This window comes from Halichoeres trimaculatus, unplaced genomic scaffold (genome assembly GCF_033239565.1).
Source record: "Halichoeres trimaculatus isolate MK-OKI-2021-1 unplaced genomic scaffold, fHalTri1.1 fHalTri1_scaffold_7, whole genome shotgun sequence".
Classification (NCBI taxonomy): domain Eukaryota; kingdom Metazoa; phylum Chordata; class Actinopteri; order Labriformes; family Labridae; genus Halichoeres; species Halichoeres trimaculatus.
In genome coordinates this window covers 35,692,877-35,717,500 of record NW_027437185.1, presented here as the reverse complement: position 1 = coordinate 35,717,500, position 24,624 = coordinate 35,692,877, and the positions used below count along the sequence as shown (strand labels likewise).

General features: G+C 44.3%; 4 protein-coding genes across 5 annotated transcripts in view; 1 reads left to right on the top strand and 3 right to left on the bottom strand.

Annotated features, from left to right (window-relative positions):
- The window catches only part of sqstm1 (sequestosome 1), a 9,801-nt gene extending 9,686 nt beyond the window's left edge, over window positions 1-115 (top strand). The window contains exon 8 of the mRNA XM_074674829.1: window positions 1-115. This exon is cut by the window's left edge and continues 239 nt beyond it. The gene's annotated coding sequence lies outside the window, so the exon portion shown is untranslated.
- Window positions 116-247: 132 nt separating this feature from the next.
- Window positions 248-5,111, bottom strand: mrnip (MRN complex interacting protein). The gene is made up of 7 exons (XM_074674491.1): window positions 4,942-5,111; window positions 4,388-4,447; window positions 3,146-3,252; window positions 3,016-3,064; window positions 1,622-1,752; window positions 1,138-1,186; window positions 248-923 (listed from the first exon to the last, which is right to left on the bottom strand). Exons 1-7 carry the CDS (start codon window positions 4,999-5,001, stop codon window positions 417-419), a joined length of 963 nt encoding a protein of 320 aa, XP_074530592.1. The 5' UTR covers window positions 5,002-5,111; the 3' UTR covers window positions 248-416.
- A 527-nt stretch (window positions 5,112-5,638) lies between these two features.
- tbc1d9b (TBC1 domain family member 9b) lies at window positions 5,639-15,037 on the bottom strand. Of its 2 annotated transcripts, XM_074674267.1 has the most exons (23): window positions 14,768-15,036; window positions 14,172-14,282; window positions 13,977-14,095; window positions 13,672-13,903; window positions 13,226-13,484; window positions 12,913-13,120; window positions 12,318-12,515; window positions 12,072-12,194; window positions 11,847-11,997; window positions 11,551-11,765; window positions 11,278-11,395; window positions 10,538-10,740; window positions 10,339-10,421; window positions 10,129-10,258; window positions 9,937-10,035; window positions 9,682-9,750; window positions 9,345-9,585; window positions 9,183-9,248; window positions 9,004-9,069; window positions 7,519-7,572; window positions 7,182-7,226; window positions 6,953-7,050; window positions 5,639-6,877 (listed from the first exon to the last, which is right to left on the bottom strand). In XM_074674267.1, the coding sequence occupies exons 1-23, from the start codon at window positions 14,883-14,885 to the stop codon at window positions 6,284-6,286; spliced, it is 3,600 nt and encodes a 1,199-aa protein (XP_074530368.1). In that variant the 5' UTR covers window positions 14,886-15,036; the 3' UTR covers window positions 5,639-6,283. The 2 variants fall into 2 exon arrangements, with proteins under 2 accessions (XP_074530368.1, XP_074530369.1); XM_074674268.1 differs by lacking the exon at window positions 7,519-7,572 and having other exon boundaries at window positions 14,768-15,037.
- A 654-nt stretch (window positions 15,038-15,691) lies between these two features.
- rnf130 (ring finger protein 130) lies at window positions 15,692-24,095 on the bottom strand. The gene is made up of 9 exons (XM_074674760.1): window positions 23,347-24,095; window positions 22,692-22,989; window positions 20,771-20,962; window positions 20,075-20,325; window positions 19,101-19,172; window positions 18,530-18,612; window positions 18,252-18,348; window positions 17,971-18,157; window positions 15,692-17,742 (listed from the first exon to the last, which is right to left on the bottom strand). Exons 2-9 carry the CDS (start codon window positions 22,957-22,959, stop codon window positions 17,627-17,629), a joined length of 1,266 nt encoding a protein of 421 aa, XP_074530861.1. The 5' UTR covers window positions 22,960-22,989; window positions 23,347-24,095; the 3' UTR covers window positions 15,692-17,626.
- Between the last annotated feature and the right edge of the window lie 529 nt (window positions 24,096-24,624).

Genomic DNA, 24,624 nt, shown 5'->3' with positions numbered 1-24,624 from the left:
CGATAACCAGGATTTAATAATCAATTCTTCATGTTAACCAAAACTTTATGTTAATCAAACCTGTGTTAATCAAGACTTTGTTACTCATTGATCTGTTTATCTTCTGTCAACATGTTTTTGTTCTTCTGAACATTAAAGCTTCAACAAACTGACTGTTCTTTGAACTCTTCATTCAGATGGACACATTTACAAATCAATAACTAGGAAGAGGTTTGTTTTTATAAACAGATAAATGACTAGGTGCAGGATCAGTGAATTTTTGGCTTTTATTAAAATATAAAACACTTAAATTTTAATAAACAGTTAACACCAACAGTTTTTCAGACTTGCTAACAGATGCTAACAGCTGACTGTTGGATAATAGATCTGAACGTTTGCAGTAACTAATCAATGGATCAGCTGATCTAAAGGTCATCTCACAGGAAGTCGTCAAAGCTGAATTCATCTCCACTTTCAAACATTGAGGAAACAGGAAGAAGGGGGCGGGGCTTGGCGAAGGCTTGGGGTTGAGTGATGACATCATTAGATACTGCTGTACTAACACTGTCTGAAGGCCCCTCCCCCACTTCACCCTGACTGTCGGAGCTGAGGAAAAAGGCCCACCTGGATGATGTAGAAACCCCACTACTAGGAGACCTGGACCAATTCGGACAGGTCTCCTCAGGACTGGACAGGTTTGGGATGGTGGATCTGGTTTGAGTCAGACTGGCCGGGTTGGGATTGGTGGTTCTTGTTTGGGACAAACTGGTTGGTTTCGAAATGGGGGTTCTGGTTTGAGTCAGACTGGCCCGGTTAGGATTGGTACTTCTTGCTTGGAACACACTGGTTGGGTTGGGATTGGTGGTTCTGGCTTGAGTCAGACTGGCTGGGTGGAAAAAGGTGGTTCTGGTGGTCTTAGGGGGCATCATCAGGCCAGGTTTCTGCTGCAGGGAGAGGAGTTCAATTGGTTAAACTGGTATTTAGGAGGGAGTGGAGCAATAAGGTGCTGAGTTCTTTAGGGAGGAGCTACAGGTTCATATATAAATCCTGACGTCCTGAGCTGGTAGCCTAGTTTAACATTCAAAGGTATGCGGTGTGACTAAACGTGGGTTAAATCAGTGGAATGTAGAATTTAAGTTGATAATCTTAACACATTACCTGTTCAGGTGAGCAGCGGTCTCCTCCTCCTCCGTCTCTTTTTCTCTTCCTGAGAAATATCCTGGATTATGATCTGGCTCAGACTAAACTGTGACTCAGATTAAACTGTGTCTCAGGAAACTGACAGATTCACACTGATACACCTGATACAGTTCATCTAATATGAGGTGTTTGGGCAAATCTAAACATCTGAAGCACACCTAATTGGAGAGCTAAAACAGCAATTTAAGACTCATTCACATTTGGAGCGCAGATGGCCTGGTGGTCTAGGTTGCACCTTACATGGTTCACCCTTGAGCAGGTGACCTAGGTGTGAGTTCAGCCTGTGCCTTGTTTGCTATAAGTCATTCCCCACTTTAACCCTGTTTCCTGCTTTATTAATCATCTGGCCTCTCAGATAAGAGACATAAAAAAGCACCTCTCAATAAATAAATAAATAAATAATTAAAAAGTGTGTTTATTATAACATCATCCTTGGTTTTACCTGTCAATCATGTGGTTGCCATGGAGCTGGTTCCTCTCCATCAGGACATTCTGTTCATCTTCAGTCTCCTCCTCATCCTTTTCAGGTGCATCAAGATATTTGCTCCAGCGGCTCACCTGAGGCTGCCCCACCTGTAAAAGTAATGGGGTCACCTCAGATTTTTGGATTGTTCTGCTTCTCACCTCAACAAAGACTTGCAAGTCCCGGTTTAAGCTGTCCGACAAATTTAGCCATTTATGCAGCCTCTCCTCCCTGTGCTGTCCTTTTAAAGTGGAATATGTGGAGTTAAGCATCTCCAAAAACTTTGAACTTCCACATGGACACGCCTAGACCAGGGGACTGCAACCTTTACCATCATAAGAGCCATTTGCCTCAGCTCACCTGGATTAAAGTCATTCAGGAGCCACAAAGTCTACTGTATCTTCACAAAAGATTAAATGTGTATAAAATTCTACACAAAGTAAAAATCTAGTAACAAATTATCTAAACAAATGTTTTTTGTGTTTGTAAAACTGAACATGTAATTTGTTTTCTATTTTAAAAAAATTAGCAGATGTTTAATTTTTTTAAGAACTGTCAAAAATTTCATAAATTTGCAAAATTTATGAAATGTAAGAAATTATGAAATTTTAAAAAATTGCAAAAAATTCCCATTTTTAAGAAAATTCCTAAAATTTGCAAAAGTTAAAAAAATGGAACACATTGGACATAATTTGCAATATTTTGCAAAAATAAAAAAACATTGAAATTTGAAAAAAAAATTGAAATTCAAAACTTTGCAAAAATTCTGAAAATGAGCAAAAATCTAAAAAAAAATGAACAATGAAAATTTTTTTTATTAAAATCTGAAAAAAAAGTTGAAGTTTAATAAACTTACAATAAAAATTATAAAATCCTTTTTTTTTCAATTAAAAAAATTCTAAGCTATAAGGAGCCCCTACGAAGGATTCAAAGAGCCTCATGAGGCTCAAGAGTCGCAGGTTGCAGACCCTTGGCCTAGACAAACCAAAGCTCCGAGTATCCTAAAAGTACTGGCATTTATATGATTAATCACACTGAGATCACCATGATAACTGTGTGATGAACAATTCCTGGAGTGAAATTGCAGCCAAACTAGGCAGAGGAGAGGAACTGGTTAACTAATCATACAGACTACACTGCCCTCATGTGTTTTGGAGGAGTACTGCACAAAGAAGCAGACATCAATGCAGAAAGATGTTGCACTTATTGGGTCTGACACTGAGGCATAGAGTCAGTACGGGAGTTTAAGATCAACTAACCACACAGACACACCTGCTCACCCCAGCTACTGTTTGTGTGTGTGGATGTGTGTGTTTGTGTGTGTATGTGACTGAACTGATATTAAAACATGTGAGAGTCCAGTGTGTGGTCACCTGATGTTCTCCCTCAGGTGCTGTCTGCTCCTCTTCCTCAGCCTGTTCCCTGTAAACAACCATTAGAAGATCAGTCCTGACTGACAGATAAACACAGCTGAACAAGTGAAAGGTGAATCAGATTGTTTACCATCGTGACAAGGTGTGGTGCTCCTGCTCCTCCATCATGGCTCCTCTCATGGAGTTTAGTTTTTGTACATGGCGTCTACAGTCAGCTCCAGAGCCTCGCCCAAACTCCTGCCGAACAATCAGGACAGAGGAAGCTGTCACAGATTGACTGTTAAAAGAAACACCATCACTTCAGCTCAGTTCGCTGTGAGCGATGAACCCAGACACATCCTTTGGATGCAGAGGTGACCTGCACAGAACTAACCCCAGGCTCTCCCCCCCAATTAACACACATGAATCGTCAGAGCAGCACACTGATTAATCTAACAGTCACCATTAGAGTCATTAGTCATTAAAGTTGCTGCTGGAGCCTGATTGGTCAACACAGCTGTCAATCATGAGCCCACTTATAGCATCACTTAGTAACACAGAACGTAAAGGGAACGTTAGCTTTTGGTCGTCTAAAGGTTAGTTAGAACCAAACCAAGAACTAATGTTTAGAGAACGTGCCACCTTGGTTACACTGAAACTTTACAAAGCCTTACATCCCCTAAACGTTAAGAGAACCGAAACGTTCTCCAGTGGTTTCAGTCCTACCTTCACACAACATTGGGTTGGTTGTTTTTTGGTTGATCTGAGAACGAACTTTTAGGCTCTTAACTTGCATGTAGCCTATGTAAAATGCCTGTTTATGCAACATGACAACCTGGGAGTGCTATTCAAGACTGGATGGGAAATTCCAGACATTAAAAGTGCTAAAAGCCTAAAGTGTGACTGGAGAAACTGGAGAAAGGAAAAACATTTTCTTTTTGCATCATTATCTATGTGGAAATAATAATTTACACATTGCCACATGAATGCTGTCAGAGTTTGGACCAATGTTTGTTGCTTTTAGTTTTTAATTTCATTTGTTTTTAGCTTTAATGTGCTGAAAATGCACTATATAAAAACTTTCTTTAATATTTGTTGTAAGCACAGTGTGCTTACTTTGTCATACTTCTGCACAAACATCTGACCAACACAGTACGTTGAGAGAACGTAACGCAAACTTTCCATGGGAACGTAGGGGCAACCTGAAATCAAACCCAAAGACGTCAGAGTTTTTGTTTCTAGAACATTCTGGGAACTAAAATTTGTTAGTAGGGTCAGATCACTGATTCAAAGTTAACTTTGTATAAAATGAACTCTATGACATAAATCAGCAGGATAAGAAAGAAGTATAGTGACAGAAACATGTCATCATCACTTAAAATTTAATTCTGACCTTCAGCAGAGTCTGTTTCTCTCCACACATTTTACAGCTCCACTTGTTGACCTTCTTCACCTGTCACAAACAAAACACACACACACATACACACACAGAGAGAGTTAACCCAGGTTAGATAATGAAACTGTATCCCAGTTTTGAGTGGAACATGGGTCAAAATAATAGGAAAACAACTTCAGATGTAACACCTAATAGAAGGGAAACAGATAACATGTTTATATCGCCTATAGTAATGACTGTTAGCCTGTCAGCCTGTAACCTGTCAAGCATCAGTGTATCTGTTAGCCTAGAGTCTGTCTGAAAGCATTTTGGTCTGTCCGTTAGCCTATAGCCTGTCTGTTAGCCTGTAGTCTGTCTGTTAGCCTGGCTGTTAGCCTGTGTGTTAGCCTTTCGTCTGTCTGTTAGCCTGGCTGTTAGCCATTAGTCCATCTGGTAGCCTGTAATTTGTCTGTTAACATATAGCCCGTCTGTTAGCCTGTTAGCCATTATACTGTCTGTTACCCCGCCTGTCAGTCTGTTTTCAAGCGTACTGTGTGTCCTTAGTTTGTTACCTGTTGAACCTGATAGCTCTGACAGGAGAAACACCTGAGGACGTGAAATTCCTGAACCATATCGGACGGTTTGTCTTGTTATGGGTCTTTTCGCGAATCCGTGATTTCCCGGGTCTGCTTTGAACCACAGTGAAACGTCACGTTCTACGTCACAGCAGCGCTCAAAGGGCACGCTGCTGCCCCCTGCTGGTCCAACCAACCGCTTTGTTACATTAAAATAATATTTAGACCATTTAAACCTTTTGTATGGAGTAGAGAGAGTCAAATTACAAAATAATTCTATAAAACAATAAATAAATAAATGGATAAATAAATAAATTATTTAATAATCTGTAAAAGAATACATAGATTAATAAAAATATATAAGAATCTTTAAATAAATAAAAAATGAAGGAAAACTGAATTAATAAATAAATTATATAAGAAGACATAAAAGCATCAAAATATGAATTAATAAATAAATTATATAAGAAGACATAAAAGAAAAGGCTAATAAAAGTATTAATATGAAGACAAATCAAAAAAATAAATAGAAAAGTGCTCAATAAAGAAAGAAAGAAAGAAAGAAAGAAAGTAGCTATATAAAGTGATATTTATCTTAAATCTTAAAAACTTTGTGATTGGACAATATTTTTTTCCTGGTAGTCAGGAGGATATGTCAACAACAAAGATCCAACCACAGAGAAATAAATGCCACCTTCGTTTTTATTAGACAAAGAGAACAGATCAATAACTGATCAATACGTTGATTAAAAAATCAGATTCATGAATAAATCAGACACAGAGAACAGACAGGATAAAAATGTCGTCTGATATCATGGTTTAGACAGGAAGTAAACAGGAAGTAAACAGATGCCAACAGACAAACAAGGCTTCAGAGATTTCACAATAAAAGTCTGCAGGTGTGAACTCACCTGGTTGACACAAATAAAGAGTCATAATACTTTCTGATTATTAAAGAGTAAATGTGTGAGCTGTACAGAAATGCCTTTATTTTCTTCATTCAGTCATTTTAAAGCAATGTTAACATTTCTAAAAGTATAAAAGAGAGAATATATCACCTGTTCCTACCTGTGCTTTCCTTCCTGATCTGATTTATTCCCTCAGCTGATTCGTTTGTTTTATCATCATCACTTAGTAACGCTGAGACTCACTGAGACACAGAAAAGATTCATTTATTTTCACTTAACTAAGACTTGGTTCATGATGAGAGGAACAAGTTTTCTTCTTCTGTGGTTCAGTCAGCTGTGTACCTGTTAGCTCTGAGTCCAGGTCATCCTCATACAGAGAACACCTGAACATGCTTTTTTTTTACCTGGGCAGGTATAGATTTGTCAGGAGGTCAGACGGAGGCCTGAGCAAGTTCGTGTTCAGAGGTGGAGCTTGTTTGGCGCTCCACAGCTCGCTGGGCCTTACAGGCTACTATCTTGCTCCCGATGTCTCTCTTCCTCTCAAAGTAGTCGACGAGCGGTGGCTCCGTAAGCAGCGAGGCCAACACCTGCTCAAAGGTGATGGACCAATCCACATCCAGCACGCTGCCCTGCCTCTGCCCTCCGTCTCCAACCAGCACAGTGTCGTCAGCGATGTCCTCACACTGCAGCGAGCCAGAGCTCACCACCGAGTACGACGACACAGATGTGTCATCTTTTGTCTCCTCGTCGGACGCCTGCTGAGCGGCTGGCTCCAGCTGTGCCTCAGCCAGAGCCCTGCACACCTGAGACTCACCTGACCCCCCTTCCTCCTCCTCTGGAGAGTCAGGTGGTAGGGCCTGTGCTGCGTGCTCTGTCCTCTTGCCGCCATTGTTGAACTTCTTGCCAACCTCGCCGATCCGCAGCAGCAGGCTCGCCACCGTGGCGATGGAGTGATAGAGCTGCTGCTCCAGAGGCTCCTCGCTGAACATGTTATACAGCGTCTTACACAGGTCGATGAACTGCTCCTGCAGACAGGTGGGAAACAGACAGGTGAGAGACAGATAGGTAAGAGATAAGGACAGGTGAGAAGTAGTGCTTACCTGGTTCATCCTGGGCAGGTCTTTGATGGTTTCAGTCTTTGGTTCTTTCTCTTTAGCCCACATCCTCAGGTAGTACCTGTAGTCCTTGAGCCGGTCCTCTGAAATGTTGGGATTTAAAATGAGCCTCTTTTTGTCAGCATCATTAAACTCTAAACACACCTTATGACATCATAGTCTGCAACAGTGATGTCACATCTTACAGGTATATCACCTGTGGAGAGGCCTTTACCTTTCTTATCCTCACAGTCTCCACATCCAGCCTTCCTCTCTTCACCTACAGACAGGAGACCATATTCTTCATCATCATCATCATCACTGTCAGCATAACCATCACCATAACCATTACCATCACCATCACAACCACCACCACCATCATCATCATCATCATCATCCCTTGAGCCCAGGGGCTAATCAGGAGCTCCCCTTCACATAATGTGATGTTGATATTGTTGTCACTAGGAAGAAATGTCTCACAGTCTGATGCTCTGACATCACAGCAGTGGGCGGAGCTACAAGGGTAACATGTTCCATATCAAAGGTGTCAGATTACAGAGTGAGACACCAACCTGAGGTCACTTCCTGCTGCCCTGAAGAGTCTGGATCAGACAGGAAATAAGATTCTGAAAGGAAACACGTAGAAGAAGAAAGAAAGAAAGAAAGAAAGAAAGAAAGAAAGAAAGAAAGAAAGAAAGAAAGAAAGAAAGAAAGAAAGAAAGAAAGAAAGAAATGGTAAATTTAGAAGAAGTTTAAAAAGAAAGAGGATGAGGAACAAAAAGGAGCAAAGGAAAAAAGGGGAAATATAAAAATGAGAAAGAGGAAATAGGAGAGGAGAAGGGAGATGAGGACATGGAGGAGGGATAAAGATGAGCGGAGGTCACTGTGAGAGGAAATCTCGAAAGGTGCTTTAAAGGATAATTTCGGTTTATACAGCTTTTACATTGTTTATAGTATGAAGTAGAACAAAATACTCACCAAGGTTTTCCTGATCCAAGCAGTGCTTCGGAAGATATTTAGATCAAAAATCGTGCAGCGGACGTCCGTCTAATGGGATCCATCGGGGCATAGACAGCGCCACTCCTAAAACTGCATTAATCGTCCAAAAACTTGTGTTTTTCACCAATATTCCATCATAGTCCGCTCCAAGTTAGTGCTCTGCTGCAGTCTGTGTCACTCCAGACAGCGCTGTGTGGCTGTAATGACCTCTAAACTCACAAAGACTTTGTTTATGTTTGCCCCTCAAAGAAAGGAGGAAGTGCATTCAGCTCTCCAGAGAGTACTGTGCATGCGCGGAGGGGCAAACGTAAACAAAGTCTTCGTGAGTTCAGAGGTCATTACAGCCAAACAGCGCTGTCTGGAGTGACACAGACTGCAGCAGAGGACTAACCCGGAGCGGACTATGATGGAATATTGGTGAAAAACACAAGTATTTGAACGATTAATGCAGTTTTAGGAGTGGCGCTGTCTATGCCCCCGATGGATCCCATTATACAGACGTCCGCTGCACGATTTTGGATCTAAAAATCTCCCGAAGCACTGCTTGGATCAGGAAAGCCTTCTGGGTGAGTATTTTGTTCTACTTCATTCTATAAACAATGTAAAAGCTGTATAAACCGAAATTATCCTTTAAGCTGCATGTTCTGGTTTACAAACAGTGTATGGGCTTTCATAATAGCATGCTCCGGTCTGGAATCAGTTCTGTTCTGGATTCTCTGGACCTTGGTTCTTTCTGGCAAACCAGCCTGTGTTCATCCCAGCTTAAGTGGGACAAAAGTGAGAGGTATGAAAGCCCTCTCAGTTACTCTTAGGCAGATAAATCTGCAGCTTCATCACAGAGGATTAGTGCGGCTATAATACGGTGAATTATTGTTTTTTTTTTAACAAATTATTATTCTGTTCGAATAAGTCCGGTGAAACGGGTGAAACAGGTGAGGAACCGTCTCTTTGTCATCTCAGCTGGTGTGTTGCCCTCACCTGTCAACAAGTCAGCTCAACACACACACACTAACAGGTAAACACAACTACAGACAGGTAGTGATGTCACAGGACTCTACCTCGATCATCCTCCGTGAAAAAGTTTGTGGCTTCCAGAGCTGACTCCGCCTCCTCTGGACACAGAGCTGCAAAAAAACACACACATTTGTAAAAGATCAGCACACTCAGGATGAACACACTCAGGATGAACACACTCAGAATGAACACACTCAGAATGAACACACTCAGGTGACCTCACCTGGAGGGAGGTGGAGCTTGTACAGCAGCTTCAGTTTCTCCGTCATGTCTCCGTGATACATCCCACCTGCACAGATAGGAAAAAACAAAAACACAGACTGATCCAGACCACTGATCTGACCATCACAGACGTGTATAATCTGTACTTAGGATCTGGACTTACTGAGTCCAGTGATAAACTCTTTGAAGTTGACCAGCCCGTCCTGGTTCTGGTCCAGAAGCCTGAAGAGGCGTGCTGACAGCGTGGAGGTGTGGCCTCCACAGACCCAGGGAGCGAGCGCAGAGAACAGCTGAGTGAACTGTGCAGGGTCAATGCGGTACTGCTCCAGGTAGGGCAGACTGGGATCATGGCGGTCTGCAGCCGAGCTGCTGGACCCCCAGTAACAGCTGGTCATGTGTTTAGACTGGAACAGGAAGCAGAGGAAGAGGAGAATGAGGAGAGAATCTGATTGGCTGCTGGAAAACCTACCCACCTCCTCATTATATCCAATTAAACTGACCTTAAAGAGACAGTACAGCTCCTCCAGCTCCTCAATACTGAAGGCAGACTCAGTCATCATGGCTCTGACCTGCACACACACACACACACACACACACACACACACACACACACACACACACACACACACACACACACACACACACACACACACACACACACACACACACACACACACACACACACACACACACAGATGAACAGTGTGTCTTCATTAGATATCCTCATTGGCACAAAGTAAGCTAACATCACCCACCACACTCCTCTTGGCTGTGTCCTCCAGAGACTGGATGACCTTTAACCTCTGCTTGAACCTCATCTGCTCGATGACATCAGAGCGCAGGCTGCCAAATTTCTGACCAGAGAAGAAGAAGCACAAATAAAAACCTCTGACAGGAGTGTGTGAAAAACCTCTGAGACTCTCAGGACCAGACGTGACCGAGCTAACCTCGTACGACGACTTGATGAGCTCAAAGACGTCGATCTCAGGCGGAGGCTCGTCTCCACTGGTCAGCAAGGCGTGCAGGTGCGGGATGGGCGGAGCCACAGTCTGCTTGTTTACTACATTATCCAGGTACCTGCACGCACACAAACACACAGCATTGAGCTTAAACGTGTGCATATCAATTGTTATCTGAACTATAACCTGGACTCTTACCTGCCCAGTATGGTCATGGCCTCCCCCTCATCATTACAGGACAGCAGAGCCTCCATGTTGTCATGGAGAACAGCCAGCGCCACCTGCAGGTGGATTCAGAGGCAGGATGAGTTTTATTTAACAGGTGGGGGTGGGGGGTCTTCTGACTGCTCCGTGTCTCATAGTTTCTCACTTAAAAAAAACCCTCGTGCTCCCTTACCTGGAAAATAACCTTGATGCCCTCGTAGAAAAAGCAGTCGACCAATAGGACGGCGCTGTCGAAGGGCATCACGGACAGGAAGAGCGTGAGGAACCAGGACAGGCTGATGGTAGAGATGACCCCCAGCTCCTGCATGTGTTCATACAGCAGAGGGAGGAAGGCCCGCGTCAGCTCCTCAAACACTCCCTGATCCACCAGAGCCCCTGTTAGGATAAAAGACCAAACAGCGCCCCCTGTGACAGAAATCACCAGCTGCAGGAAGAAATGAGTTAACTCTAACAAATAAACTCAAGGGAAGAAACATATCATGTGTCTAAACTCTGTGACTCTGGTCTCTTAATGACCCTGGTCTCTTAATGACTCTGTAGTGACACCGGTCTTGTACTGATTCCAGGCTAGATATGAGTCCAGTCTTAAAGAGAATCTGGTCTTGTAGTGGCTCTAGTCTTGTCTCATTAGGACTCTGGTCTTGGGGAGTATGGTCTTGCTGTCGCTCCTGCCTTGTTATGACTATACTATGACCTTGGTTTCATTGAGACTCTGGTCTTTGTATGATTCTAGTCTCTGGTCTTGTAGTGACTCTGGTCTTTTCAATGATTCTGGCCCCCTGGTCTTTTTTTTTACTTTGGTCTCTGTTTTAGTTGTGAGCCTGGTTTTATTGAGACTGTGGTCTTGAGGGGACCCAGGTCTCTGGTCTAGTAATGACCCTTGTCTTGTTGTGACCTGATGATGTCACTGACCTACGACTCTAGTGTTGTAGTAGTCAGGCAGCATCCGCTCGCACAGCGCCACCAGCAGCCAGAACGCCTCCTCCTCAGGGCAGTAGAGCAGCAGCACAGAGGTGACGATGTTCATGGCCTTCAGGTGAACACACACACACACACACACACACACACACACACACAGTTTTCACACTCACACTGATTATCAGGGTTCAGGCTTGAAGCATGAATTACACATCATACATAGCCTGCTACTTAAGTCTAAACAGGATTACAGGTGTTGAGACCCACCTGACAGTACCCGATCCCTGGGTTCCTGTGAGCGTAGGCGGTGAGCACTCTGCGCAGCGCTGCAATGCCGGTCTCATTTTGGAAGGCACGATGCTCAGGCATGGAGCGGTGCAGGTCACGCTCGATCTCCTCAGTAGCCAATGAGCACAGTCCCATTGCCTGTTCAACCAGGTCACCATAGTAACCAGGGTGAGCCGCCATCTCATTTTGTGCACCTAAAACAGGAAGACAGGTCAGACACCAGACACAAACAGATGGATGGATGAGTGAATCATTGGGTGAATGGATGAACAGACCAGAGAACAGCAGCCACAGCTCTCCTCGCAGGCGCTCCGGGATCCCGTTAAGGACCAGTTCTCGAGTTCTGGAGGTTCTGTACATGCAGACACCCCGACCAAACTCTGAGAAGTGGATGTTCCACGCCTCCTCCTTCATCTTCTCCTTCATCTGCACAGAGGGGCGGGGTCAAGACACAGACCCAGAACCACATAGTGCTAAGGCCACACAGTATAAGTACTCACAGCTTTGGGTCCAAGGTCTTCAGGGGCGTCTTTGTGGTACAGCTGCAGCAGTCCCTGGCTGACTGTGGGAAGACCAGGGTGGAAATGTTGCCCCTTCTGGACGGAGTCAGACGCTGCAGACGCCTGAGGACAGATAAACAGAACTCAAACATTGTCTGTAAGAATTCTACTTCCTGCCAGATGATGCATCAGCTGACAGGAAGTGGCTGCAGAGAGTGATGATTAAAGGATTAATGAGTGACACACCGAGTGACCAATCAGAGACAGCGGGCTGACATCGCCCCACGAGCTGTCTGGTGTTCGCTGCAGGAAGTCAGAGATTCGCTGAACCAGGAAGTCTCTGTCTTTGAGGTTGGCAAACAGGAAGGTCATCTTGTTCTTGGTGCTGATTGAGACGGGACACGGCAGAACACTGCTGCTGTCTGCCTTCTCTACGATGGATACCTGGGGAGAAAAGGATCATGGGTAATAAACCAGAACCAGTTTGGTCAATGTGAGTCAGTGACAAAAGAGTAAACCTAAAAATGTCATTTGTGCACGACAAAACTCTGCGGTTCTGACAGGAGACAGAGTCCAGTTGTGTCAACTTGAAGCTAGGTGTGATAATCAGCTGATCTGTGTTTACTTCTCTAAGCAGGATGATCAGCTGATCTGTGTTTACATCTCTAAGCAGGATGATCAGCTGATCTGTGTTTACATCTCTAAGCAGGATGATCAGCTGATCTGTGTTTACATCTCTGAGCAGGATGATCAGCTGATCTGTGTTTACATCTCTGAGCAGGATGATCAGCTGATCTGTGTTTACATCTCTAAGCAGGATGATCAGCTGATCTGTGTTTACCTCTCTGAGCGGGATGATCAGCTGACACAGGTCCTCCTCCCGGCTGTTAAAACAGATGTAATTGTTCGAGATGAACAGCTGACCGACCACGTGCATCTTGGCGAATGGCGTCCACAGCGTGCAGTCTGTGTGTCCGTCCAGACGCTCGTCCTGTGTCAACCGGAACATTGTTCGGTAACGCTCATTCTTTGCCCGCGCATCAAAGTCTCTGAAAAGGAAACAGCTGTTTAGGTCAAAGGTCACAAACATCTTTGAGTCCCTTACACTCTGTTCTGTCTGACAGCAGGTTTTCAGGTTTTAAAAAGAGTGAGACCTCTTCAGCGCAGAGACGTTCTTGAGTGTCTTGCTGGGTTTGGGCAGTGAGCGATCGGCGGCGAATGCCTCGTTGTCGAGTAGCTGGCGCATGGCGATGTTGGCGAGCTGCTCCATGAGCTTGAAGGTGTCGTTGATGTTCAGGAACATGGAGAAGAAATGTTCAGTGTGACGCGTGCTCACACGAACACTTTCTGGAAACACCAGGGTGGCGTTTTTCTCCAGCTGGGTCACCTCGGTCCACTGTACTATCAGGGTCACTGTGGAGGGGGCGGGGTCACAGATACAAACACAAACAAAACAACACATAAAGTCAAATTAAGGTCATTTTTTAACAAAAGAAATAAGAGTCAGTAAGTTGACACTCAGACAAAGAGATATATTAAGTTGATCTTGGATGACACTAATGACATAATGAAACTCTGGCCTGTGATTGGCTGTTCATACCCTCCTTGCCCAGCAGGAAGGAGTAGAAGCACAGGTGGTTGACAGACAGGTAAAGCCAGCCCTGCCGAGGCACGCGCCCCTTCCAGTAGCTGCAGGAATAATAATTCACTAGCTTCTCTTCATCAGGCATCCCAAACAGCCTCCTCATCTTCAGCTCCGCCTCCCGAAACTTCCCACAATCCTCCTCCTGCTCCTCCGCCTGATTCAGACGGTTCTCCTCAGCAATGATGCCCTGCAGGAAGTGACATCGCTCAGTGACAGGGTCAAACCATGCCTCTAATGAGGTCAAACAGGAAGTGACGTACAGAGATCTTCCCTTTGACGAATGTGGTGACGTCTTCATCGTTATCGAAGATGGAGATGGTCTGCAGCAGGTTGGTCTCCAGCCAGTCCCAGTGCTCCGTGATCTCCTTCCTGGATGAGCCTGCAAGACACAGCTGAGGGTGAAACACATGCAAAAACACACACACGTTGATTCAATCACAGGTAAGCACACTCACCACAGGCGATGTTCCAGTACACCTGAGAGTCCGCTGTCTGGAGTAGGATCCTGTAGGGAGCCACCCTGGCACTTGAGTCCAGAACCACATCCAGAGTCCCAACCAGGAGACCTTCAAACACACAGACAGGTGAAAAGATAGACAGTGGACAGTCTGCTGGCAGTGTCCATCAGTCTGTATCAGCCTGCAGCAGTCTATAACAGTCTGTAACAAGTCTGTAGTAGTGTGTTTCAGGTTGTTTTAGTCTGAAGCAAGTCTGTGGCAGTCTGTAGCCTTTTGTAGGATGTCTGTAGCAAATCTGGAGCAGTTTGTAGGAAGTCTGTAGCAGTCTGTAGGAAGTCTGTAGCAGTCTGTAGGAAGTCTGTAGCAGTCTGTAGGAAGTCTGTAGCAGTCTGTAGGAAGTCTGTAGCAGTCTTCAGGAAGTCTGGAGCAGTCTGTCGACACTAGCAGACCTGATTGTTTGGTTGCAGACTATGATTGTTTGCTGACGCCCTAAGCAGTTTGTCATGGACTCATACGGACTGTAGCGGACTACTGCGGTCTAGAGCAGTTCGTCGTGGACTCGTATGGTCTGAAACAGTCCGTTGTGGACTCACCGGACAGCCCCCCGCCGCGGCCGTGCCCCTTTCTCCTCTGCAGGATGAAGAACGGGTTCGCCCGCTCGGACACCCACAGCGCCCCGGCCAGCAGCACCTCCTCGGGGTGGATCCACATCTCTGGCCGCCTCCTGTGCACCCTCGGCCGGGGAAAGCTCGTAGAGACGGGTCGGTGGGTCTGTTTGTGCTCCGGGGATCAGACTGAGGATGTTGTTTTCACTGTCTGCTGACTGCACATCACTTCCGGGTCTGATGTCATAGGACACGCCCTCCGCGCGCTTTGCGTCATTACGTCAGTGCTCAGATTCCAAGGGAAATTCATGTTTATCCTAAAAATGTCAGAAACAAACAGCAACCTAAATAAATCAGACTATTTTTCTTCAACATTTAATTGAAACCCTGTTATTTTTGATTACAGTTCATATCCAGAAATTTATTCCAATTTATCCTTCAGATTTTTATATACTATTATTATTTATATTATTATATATAATATAAATATATAATAATAATAATAATAATAAAAATAAAATATACAGTATATATAATAAATATATAAATAAATAATAATATATTATATTATATATATATATATATATATATATATATATATATATATATATATATATATATATATATATATATATATATATATATATATATATATATATATATATATAAATATATATATTTATATATATATATATATATATATATATATATACATTTATATTTTTGTCAATCACAAATGCAGACATGTACACTCAACTGTATGTACACACTACATACTTAACCCTTCACTCTGTGTGTCTGTGTGTGTGTGTGTGTGTGTGTGTGTGTGTGTGTGTGTGTGTGTGTGTGTGTGTAGTAATAATGAGCCAACACCATGTTAAAGGCAATAATGACACTTTAATGCTGAGGCAGTAACAGACACATTAAACTGAAGCACCACTCTCACACACTCACACCCACACCCACACACACACACACTCAGAGCTAACATTGATCAGGTTATAAGTTGTATGTGTGTTTATATATTGAGGAGGCTGATTATAATCACAAGCTGTTTATACACTTTAAAGGAGCAGTCCGTATTTCAGGAAACCTCGCACTCTGCAGCACTCACATCTGTTTGCATTGCACCTGCAGACCCCGTCAGCCCATCAGAAGAGAGCAGGTGTGGTCAGTGGGTTAACATGAAGAAAACACAGCAGTTCATGTTTCACTTCCTGTCACTGTTCACTCTTTTTATGGGTGAAACTTTTTATCAGGGTTCATGACGTGCAGCATGTAACCCTCCAGACTCCAGGAATGATCTGACTGGCTCTCACAGTTTCCTCAGATATGATGATTACACTGGTCTTTAACCCAGCTCACTATGTTGGCTAGCTGATGAGCTAAAAAACTAACGGCTGACCTGAGGCTATAGAAGGTTAAAGTTCACTCCTTCATGAAGCTAGGCTAACGGTTGCCAGCCTTTGTGCTAAGCTAAGAACTTTGCTAAGCTAAGCTACTTTTCTCTCTGACAGTGGACACGAGAGCATCGAAGTGATCTCATGACTTTTAAAACTCCGTTAGCTGTTAGATGAGGAGCAGGGGACCCAGAACGCCCCCCTGAGGAACTCCACCTGTCACACAGAGAACCCGAGGTTTCCTGAGATTACGGACTGGTCCAATCCTCTTTGTTTCACACAGAACCAGAACTGTTTTTGCTACAGAGGAGTTAACACTTTAAGAGTTTTTTATGATTGTGTTTCCATGGTCTCCAGAGGGTCTAGGTCCAGGTCTTACTCTGATCCTAGTTCCAGTGTCATAATAAGCGAAAGGGACCAACCAAGGAGTTTCAGAAGTGTAGACCAAGTCGACGTCCTGAAGTCTTTTGGCCAGATTCTGGCCTGGTACGGCGGCCGCAGAAGCAAGGATCAGTTCTTTGAAACCTTTAGGAACCTGGCACTTCTACAGAGTTTAAAGGCTCCCTCAGGAAAAGGTCTTTAAAGACCTAAAGAACACTTCAGTACTTTGAGAGTGCCTCTGGAACATTTTCAGTCACTCAGGAGCATTTACAGAACCCCTTTGAGAACCTTTCCAGAAAAATGTTCCAAGGACCCAAGAACCTTTGGTAGGACGACAGAATTTATGACGCTGAAACTTTTCCTAGAGAACAATAACCTCTTCAGGAATCCTAGAACCAAGAAGGGAATCTTCAAGGAACAATGACACTTAAACGGCACTCAGGAACTTTTTTGGAACCAATAAGGAACACAGAAACCTTTCAAAGTTCAGGAACAGTGGAATTCCTCAAAGTTCAGGTTCACATATCAGAGACTCAGGAACAATCTGTGGATTTAAGTTACCTGGTCCCAGAACAAACAATCACTTCAGGAAACCACAGACTTTTTGATACACTCCACATTACCTTTGTGTCTTTACTAGAAGGGTCTGGATCCAGGATTCAGTTTTCTCATTTCTCGTAAAAAGAGTTTTATATAATGTCTCAGACACTGGTCCCAGGTCCTCCAATTTCCTCAGACAGGAAAATTACAAAGGTAGATTCAAGCTGATGAAACTAAACTTAGTCCAGGACCCAGTGTGAGATCAGGGCCCAGACTAAGATCAGGATCCAGCTTGAGTCAAGGTCCCACACTGAGATCAGGATCCATCAAGAAACCAGATCCGGACCTAGATCAAGAATGAGTCCAGGGGTTCAGATGGAGCACGTATGAAAGTTCCTCTGACTTCATGTTTTCAGCCCCCCCACGCCCGCAGAAAGAAACACATCTGTGTCCATAAACGGTCGACAGTTCACAGCAGGTGAGGTGGCGGTGGTGAGGGGAGAGGGTTGTAACCATGACAACAGCCTCAGGACTTGTTGTCATCATAGAGGTCGAGCGAGGCCTGGATGTCAGGCAGCTCCATCTCACACACGACGCTGCAAGGAGACATGGAGTTCCTGTTGAAGAAGTGACTGCCCCCACCTGAGAGGAACACAGATCACATGGTCAGAAACGTTTACACTTCACAGCAGGATTACTGTTTTCATCAGAAACCCTCTGACCAGCCTGACCTTATGATTAAAAACTACCTCGTGCTGAGTATTTTTGTTGTTCAGTTGACTAATGCTGTGTTTTATTGTTGTAAAGCTGCTGTGTTCACTAGCTGTACAGTGTTTGCTGTGTCATGGCGTATAAATGAAACATCCTTACTAGTCACAGAGATTGTGATGTCAGCAGGTGTTCTGGGCGTGGCTTCTGGATGAGGGGGGCTGAGGGGCTCCAGGCTGATTGATGGCTGATTGTTATCAGTGAGGGGCGCCCTCTGGCTGCTGGAGGACTGACTGACACCCAGTCGCTCCACGTCCAAAACCACGCTGTCCACACAGGGTAGACTGGTCTGAAGACAGTCAGGGGAGAGACAGAGATGAGTCGCACACTGTTCAAAACCACAATTACAGCAGGAACATGTGATGATGTCACCAAGAACTCACCATGATGCCCAGAGCCTTCAGGATGTTGAGTTTACACATGGGACAGGTGCAGTGCTCATTCAGCCAAGGGTCCACACACACCTTGTGGAAGACGTGTCTGACAAAAAAAACAGAGGTGGACACGAGCACAAGTACAACACATCAACAACACTTCAGAGAACAATGATCAAGCAACAACACATTAATTAAACAACACATCACCCAAACATCACAGAAAAAACAACACATAAACAACACAACACATGATCAGGGGTATGATCAGTGTGTGACTGACTCACTTGCAGGGCAGAATCCGGACCACATCGTTCAGCTGATACGCCTCGATACACACGGCACAGTGGTTGAAGTCTGGGTCGGTCTCCTGAAACACACACACACATACACACTCTTTCAGATTAACCCTGGATTAATCATCCTGTTTGCTCTGTCACTCAGGTTCAGGTGTTAACTATTGATGTTCAGTCAGAGTAAAGGGACCTGGGGCCTTTAGTACGAAGCAGGAAAAACACAATTACTCTTAAAAATATGATGAATCAAACACCATCCAGGATAAAAGCAACACTATTGCTGCAGCAACATCAAGGAAGGAGAGCTGGCAGAAAATTACAGACTCTGTTAATGAGTAAATTTGTGAGATTATAAATTGAAATTTACAGAACAATATAGATGCTCAGTTTCACATAATCATAGCACAGATGTTAAGGACAGAGCTCTTCCTCAGTCACCTTCCTCAGTTACATATGTAACATATGGCTCTATTAGTTTACAAATGCAGCTCAGTCCATCCAATGAACACCTGTATTTTTGGTACAGGATGTCATCACAGGCATTAGACAAACAGGAAGTTACCTTGTCTCCCTTCTTCACTGTTCTTGTGGTCAGCTTCCCGATGGCTTTCTTTGCTGCATCCCCAAGACGGCGCTGAGACACAGAGACACAGGATGGATCAAAACATGTGGACATGAAACTGTGTGACACAGTAGCCTGTTAGATGTGTTAGCATTGGTAGCGTGTTAGCAGTGTTAGTCTCTTAGATGTGTTAGTAGTGTATTAGCTTGTCAGCTGTGTTAACAGTGTCTGAGCCATAGACTGTAAAAAAATGGACACCTGCTCGGCACGAAGTGAGGGCTCCACAAAAACTGCTCCACCTGGTGGCTGGCTGCAGTATAGGTTTAAAAATATGGCTTTCCAGCCATTCCAGATGGGCTGTGGTCAAACTTTAAAAAATTAATACACCTCGTGGAAATGTTTCTTATGTCCGATTGTTGTGGTGATTTGAAGATATTATTTGGCTGTCTTGTATCCAAGTTCTCTTTTTTCTGAAAAGTTTTGTTTTCATGAGTTATATGAGGTTAAAAATGAGGTTTTATGCAAAATTTAACAATGATTGACAGATGCCGTTCTCGTGTATTTTTTTCAGGGATTGTAAAATATGTTGGGAGGTAGAGTCAGGAAGTGATTAGACTCTCGAAAGAAAAAAAAAATATTATTTTTGTCACCCAGCTCCACTCAGATTCTCCCAGAATCCCTCACAGTCTCTACTGCACAGACTCTGGCTCCAAACTGCTACAATGGTGGCGCCTGAGACGGCGGTATTTTAGCTTCAAAACCGTACAATGACAAATGGCGGAGCCACGCTGTCCACTCTATATACAGTCTATGGTCTGAGCCTGTTAGCTGTGTTAGCCTGTTCGCTATGGTATCACAATGTTAGCCTCTTAGATGTGTCAGTAGTGTATTAGCTTGTTAGCTTTGTTAGAAGCTAACAACTGTTAACTGTGTTAGCTGTGTTATCCTGTTAGTCTGCTGTATAAGCTCCTCACCTGGCTGCGGTCACGGGCACTGGTGTAGCGTATCTTTTGGATGAAGTAGAAGACAAGCCAGGCTGAGGAGATGATGAGGAGGACGATGAAGGAGATGGAAACGAAGACCAGAGAACCTCGGTTTATGTTCTTCGAGGATCCTCGATCGCCTGCCATCACTGAGACCAGAACTGTCAAGTTCCTCTCAAGGTGAGCCAGGATCTCTTTCCCGTACGCCTCAGTGATCATCACTGCCACTGTGTCACCCGTACCTGCACGGGACGGGACCAGAGTCAAGAAGAACCAGTTGAGATCAAGACCATCGTCAGGACTGCGTATACCCTTTATGTCACAGTTAGCGGTCTGCATGAACTGACAACTCATTATACTACACACACACTCCCAGTGTGAAGTCACTGTGACCTCATCAATTATTACACATTTCTCCATTTTCAGTCAATATTAATCCATACCAAGGTGATCCTCCACACAACCCCCCTTCAATCTCTGCTTGTCTGTCTGTTCATCCGTCTTACCAGTAGAAATTGAAGAAAACCTTAACCCCTCTTGTGTTTTGATGCTAAGCTAAGCTAACCATTGTGTGATCCATGCTGATATTTAGCACACATCATGAGACGGATGTGATCATGTGACTAAGTAAGCACACAGTGTAACAAAGTCATGTAGTGATATATGACGCGTGATGCGTTCACTGACCCTCGTGGCCCATCTTCACAGTCTTGTTGGTGGAGTTGTTGTAAATCAGGACTGCCGTGGCGTTGTAGGCTGCGGCCTTCAGGATTTTCTCCTTAAAGGTGCAGTTTCCTCTCTGCAGGAGCGCCACCCAGTGAACGTTGCGAGGAGGAACCAGGAAGCGTGTGTTTGGGTCACAGCCCTGCCGATCCACCACTGAAAAGACATGACATTTTCATGTTAGCTGTGTACATCAGCATGATATCAGACACAGAGAAAACAGGTGTTCAGCTGATTCTGTTGACATTTATTTTTTCAGGGTTGCTTATGTTTATGTTTTCAGGGCCTTCATTTGACTCTGACTCTGTTTACATGAATGGATTCAGGGCAGTCAGCTGATTCTGTTTACATTTACATGTCTGTCATGTGATTCCGTCTGCATTCACAAAGTCATGTGATGATTCTGGTTATGTTTACCGGGCTGTCAGCTGGTTCTGTTTACATTTATAAGACTGTCAGCTGCTTCTGTTTACATTTACAAAGCTGTCAGCGGATGTTTACATTTACAGAGTCATGCCATGATTCTGTTTACATTTACAGACCTGTCAGCTGATTCTTTTTACATTTACAGGGTCATGCGATGGTTCTGTTTATGTTTACAATCCTGTTAGCAGGTTATGTTTATGTTTACAGGGTCATGTAATGATTCTGTTTATGTTTACAAGTCTTTCGGCTGATTTTGTTTACACTTACGGGGTCACGTGATTATTCTGTTTACGTTTACAGGGTCATGTGATGAATCTGTTTACATTTTCAGACCTGTCAGCTGATTCTGTTGATGTTATTGTTATATGTAAACATGTCCGTTAAAGTGGACAAAAGGAGCTGAAAGGAAGTAAATAATGACAACAAAACTGTTTGGCCTTTGAACCAGCACACTGATTGGTGGATTAAAAAAATCTGATGTTTAAATTAATCCGTAATTAAAATTATACACGTCGTAAAAGCATGGATTTATTGTCTGTGTGTGTGTGTATGTGTGTGTCTCTGTGTGTTCCAGGCTCTGCAGTGTCCTCTAAAGTCTGACTGTAACCCGACACCTCAGAGATGCTCGACCTTCATCATCCTAACGCAGCCTGAAAACCTCTGCAGTGTTCTTGTACCACACACACACACGCACATACACACACGGATCAGACTGAGCATGCTCTCACACACACCTTCATTCTTCGGGAGTGACTTTCAGGGTGTGTTGAAATCAGAATGTTCTGAACGTGTTTAAACAGATTGGGCTCTGACTCCGCCCCTCTGTGATGTCAGAGTTAGACCCCCCCTCCCAGATGTGATACCAGCAGGCGATCTGTGACTCAGTTCTTGGATCAACGTGGACCTGAATCATCTACCAAACTTCAAAATAAATAAAAAATAAAGTCCGGGGTGACTTTAACTCCCAGAGTGCATTTCAGTAAAATGATCCGATCACTGAGCTGGATGCTGACCTGATCAATTACACACTTCCTGTTTCCTGTCAGAGAGAAACATGATGCTTGTTTTGATTAAACTTACATCATTAATATTCACCACTTTAATTACTACACTAACAAGCTACCTGAGCTCAGCTGATGTCAGTAGAGATCAACTGAAATCAACTGATCCAGTCTGGCACAGTCAGGGGATGTTTCCTGTCACCTGAACCTCAGTGGGCGGGGCTTAAATGTTATGCATCAGGTAAGTTTGATGAAATCAGAGTTTAAAGAATCTGATCAAGGTTTAAGTAACCCTGAAAGTGTAAACACCATGACAGCCTTAGTTAACATACCTTACCTGAGCTAACCATGAGCCAATCACATCAAAGGGCGGAGTCTGCAGCATCTGGCCAATCACAAGCCAACCCTTTCTCATTTTGAGCTCAGGTGTGTTAGAACTGAGACTGAAACATCATTACCTCCGTTGTGCGGTACAGGTGCGATGACGATCCCCCGGGTGTCCACTTTGGGGGAGTTCTGCCCGTACGTCCCCTCATCGCTGCTCATGGTGTGGACACTGTGTCCTCGTCCATCCAGCACTGTGGCGTTAACTGTTGCACAGACGTACTCCTCCAAAGCTGAGTTCCTGTCAGAGCGAGCCGCCAGCACTGACTGGGACAGGACCAGTACATGGACCAGAACAGGGACTAACAGGTTGGGAAGACAGGTCCACCTCAGGGACGTCATGATGTCCTCTCAGCCCTGTTTACATCCAAACTGTCAGGGGACAAAACAAAACAAAACCATTAGTTCCTGCCCTCAAGTGGTCTGATAAAACTAGTTCCCAACAGGGGGGTCTGTTCCTGTCCAATAAAACAGAGTAAATGTCTCTGAGGGTCCCTCTTTGTGTTTGTCTTTATATCTAAATCTACCTGAGACACTCTCAGTGTCTCCACGTGTATACTGTCTGACCAAAGACGTTATATCTTATTATTTACGTCTTTATTTTCTTGTTTAAGTTCATGCTCTATGCTCGTCTTGTTGTTGTTGTTGTTTATAAAATGAGTTATATAAATAAAGTGGATTGGATTGTTGTTATTACAGTATCAGGATTATTTTTCCTGGTGTCCTCACCTCTAAAGGTCCCGTCGGTTGTCCTCTCGGTCCGTTGTTAGTGTCCTCTCGGTCTGTGGTCAGTGTCCTCTCGGTCTTTGGTTTGTGTCCTCTCGGTGTCTCTGTCAGCCCCCCAAAGACCTCCTTCGTGTCCCTGCATGTGTTTTCTGTCGTCGGACTGTTAGATCACGCAGCTCCGTCACAAGGCCAACATCTGGACCTTCACAGCGCCGTGTCCTCCGCAGGTCCTCCTCTAGTCCAGACCCCCCTACAAACGGAACCGCTTTGTAAATGGGCTCATTTTAATGCTCGGGCTCCGGGTCTCGGTGGTTAAAGGCCGTTTAAATCTCCTCTTCAGTCCGCTTTGTGTCACTGTGTGCAGGCGGACAGACAGGCCGGCTGCTGGTCCACAGACCCCGGCCTGCCTCCGCTCTGCCCCCGCCTCCTGCCCCGCTCTGTCCCGCTGGGTTCGTGACAGGGCTCGTTGGGCTTCTGCCCGGTGGATCCCGGTGCTTTTCGGTCGTTCACCGGTTCTCCCCCCGCAGTGAGAAGCGCTGATACCCGAACCCCGTCCCTCCGTCTCCGCTCCGTCTACATCAGTTACTGCTCCACTGCGCAAGCGCAGAACTACTGGACGGGGACGCGGCAGACATGCGCGTGTGCGCTATCTTCTTGCATTACCTGCTGGGATTTAGATTAACTATCGCGATATTTGCTAAAGATAAGCGTCAGATTCATCCTTATTGACACCAGAACTGATGTTGGTTATTGATCAAGCCTTTTTAAACGTTGCCGCCCATCTTTACAATGTGGCAAGCACACACTCACACACACACTCACACACAAACATAGAAAAATAGATAGATAGATAGATAGATAGATAGATAGATAGATAGATAGATAGATAGATAGAGATGCAGATGAATATGATTCTCATTGACCGGTGACACCTGGTGGTCAAACTTAGTAACTGCAGCTGTTGAGCTCAATTTAATTTGTGTTTATAAATACATGATGACTTTTCAGTTAGTATGATTAAATATGTATCTTCTTGCAGTGTTTATCTGTTTCCTTCCTGTCTCTTAAACATGTTGCTGTCTTGACTTTGTTTTAAGTGTATTGAACTCAGCCCTGTGAGAGATTATGAATGTAAACATGTTCCTCAATGTATCAAAAAAAAAAAAAAAGGATGAGCAGTCAATTAACCCAGTTTGAGTCAGAGCTTCAGGTTTTGTGTCTCTATTAGCAGTGCCTGAACTTGTTTGCTTGAATGTTAAAAGACGGCTGCACTAACAGCCA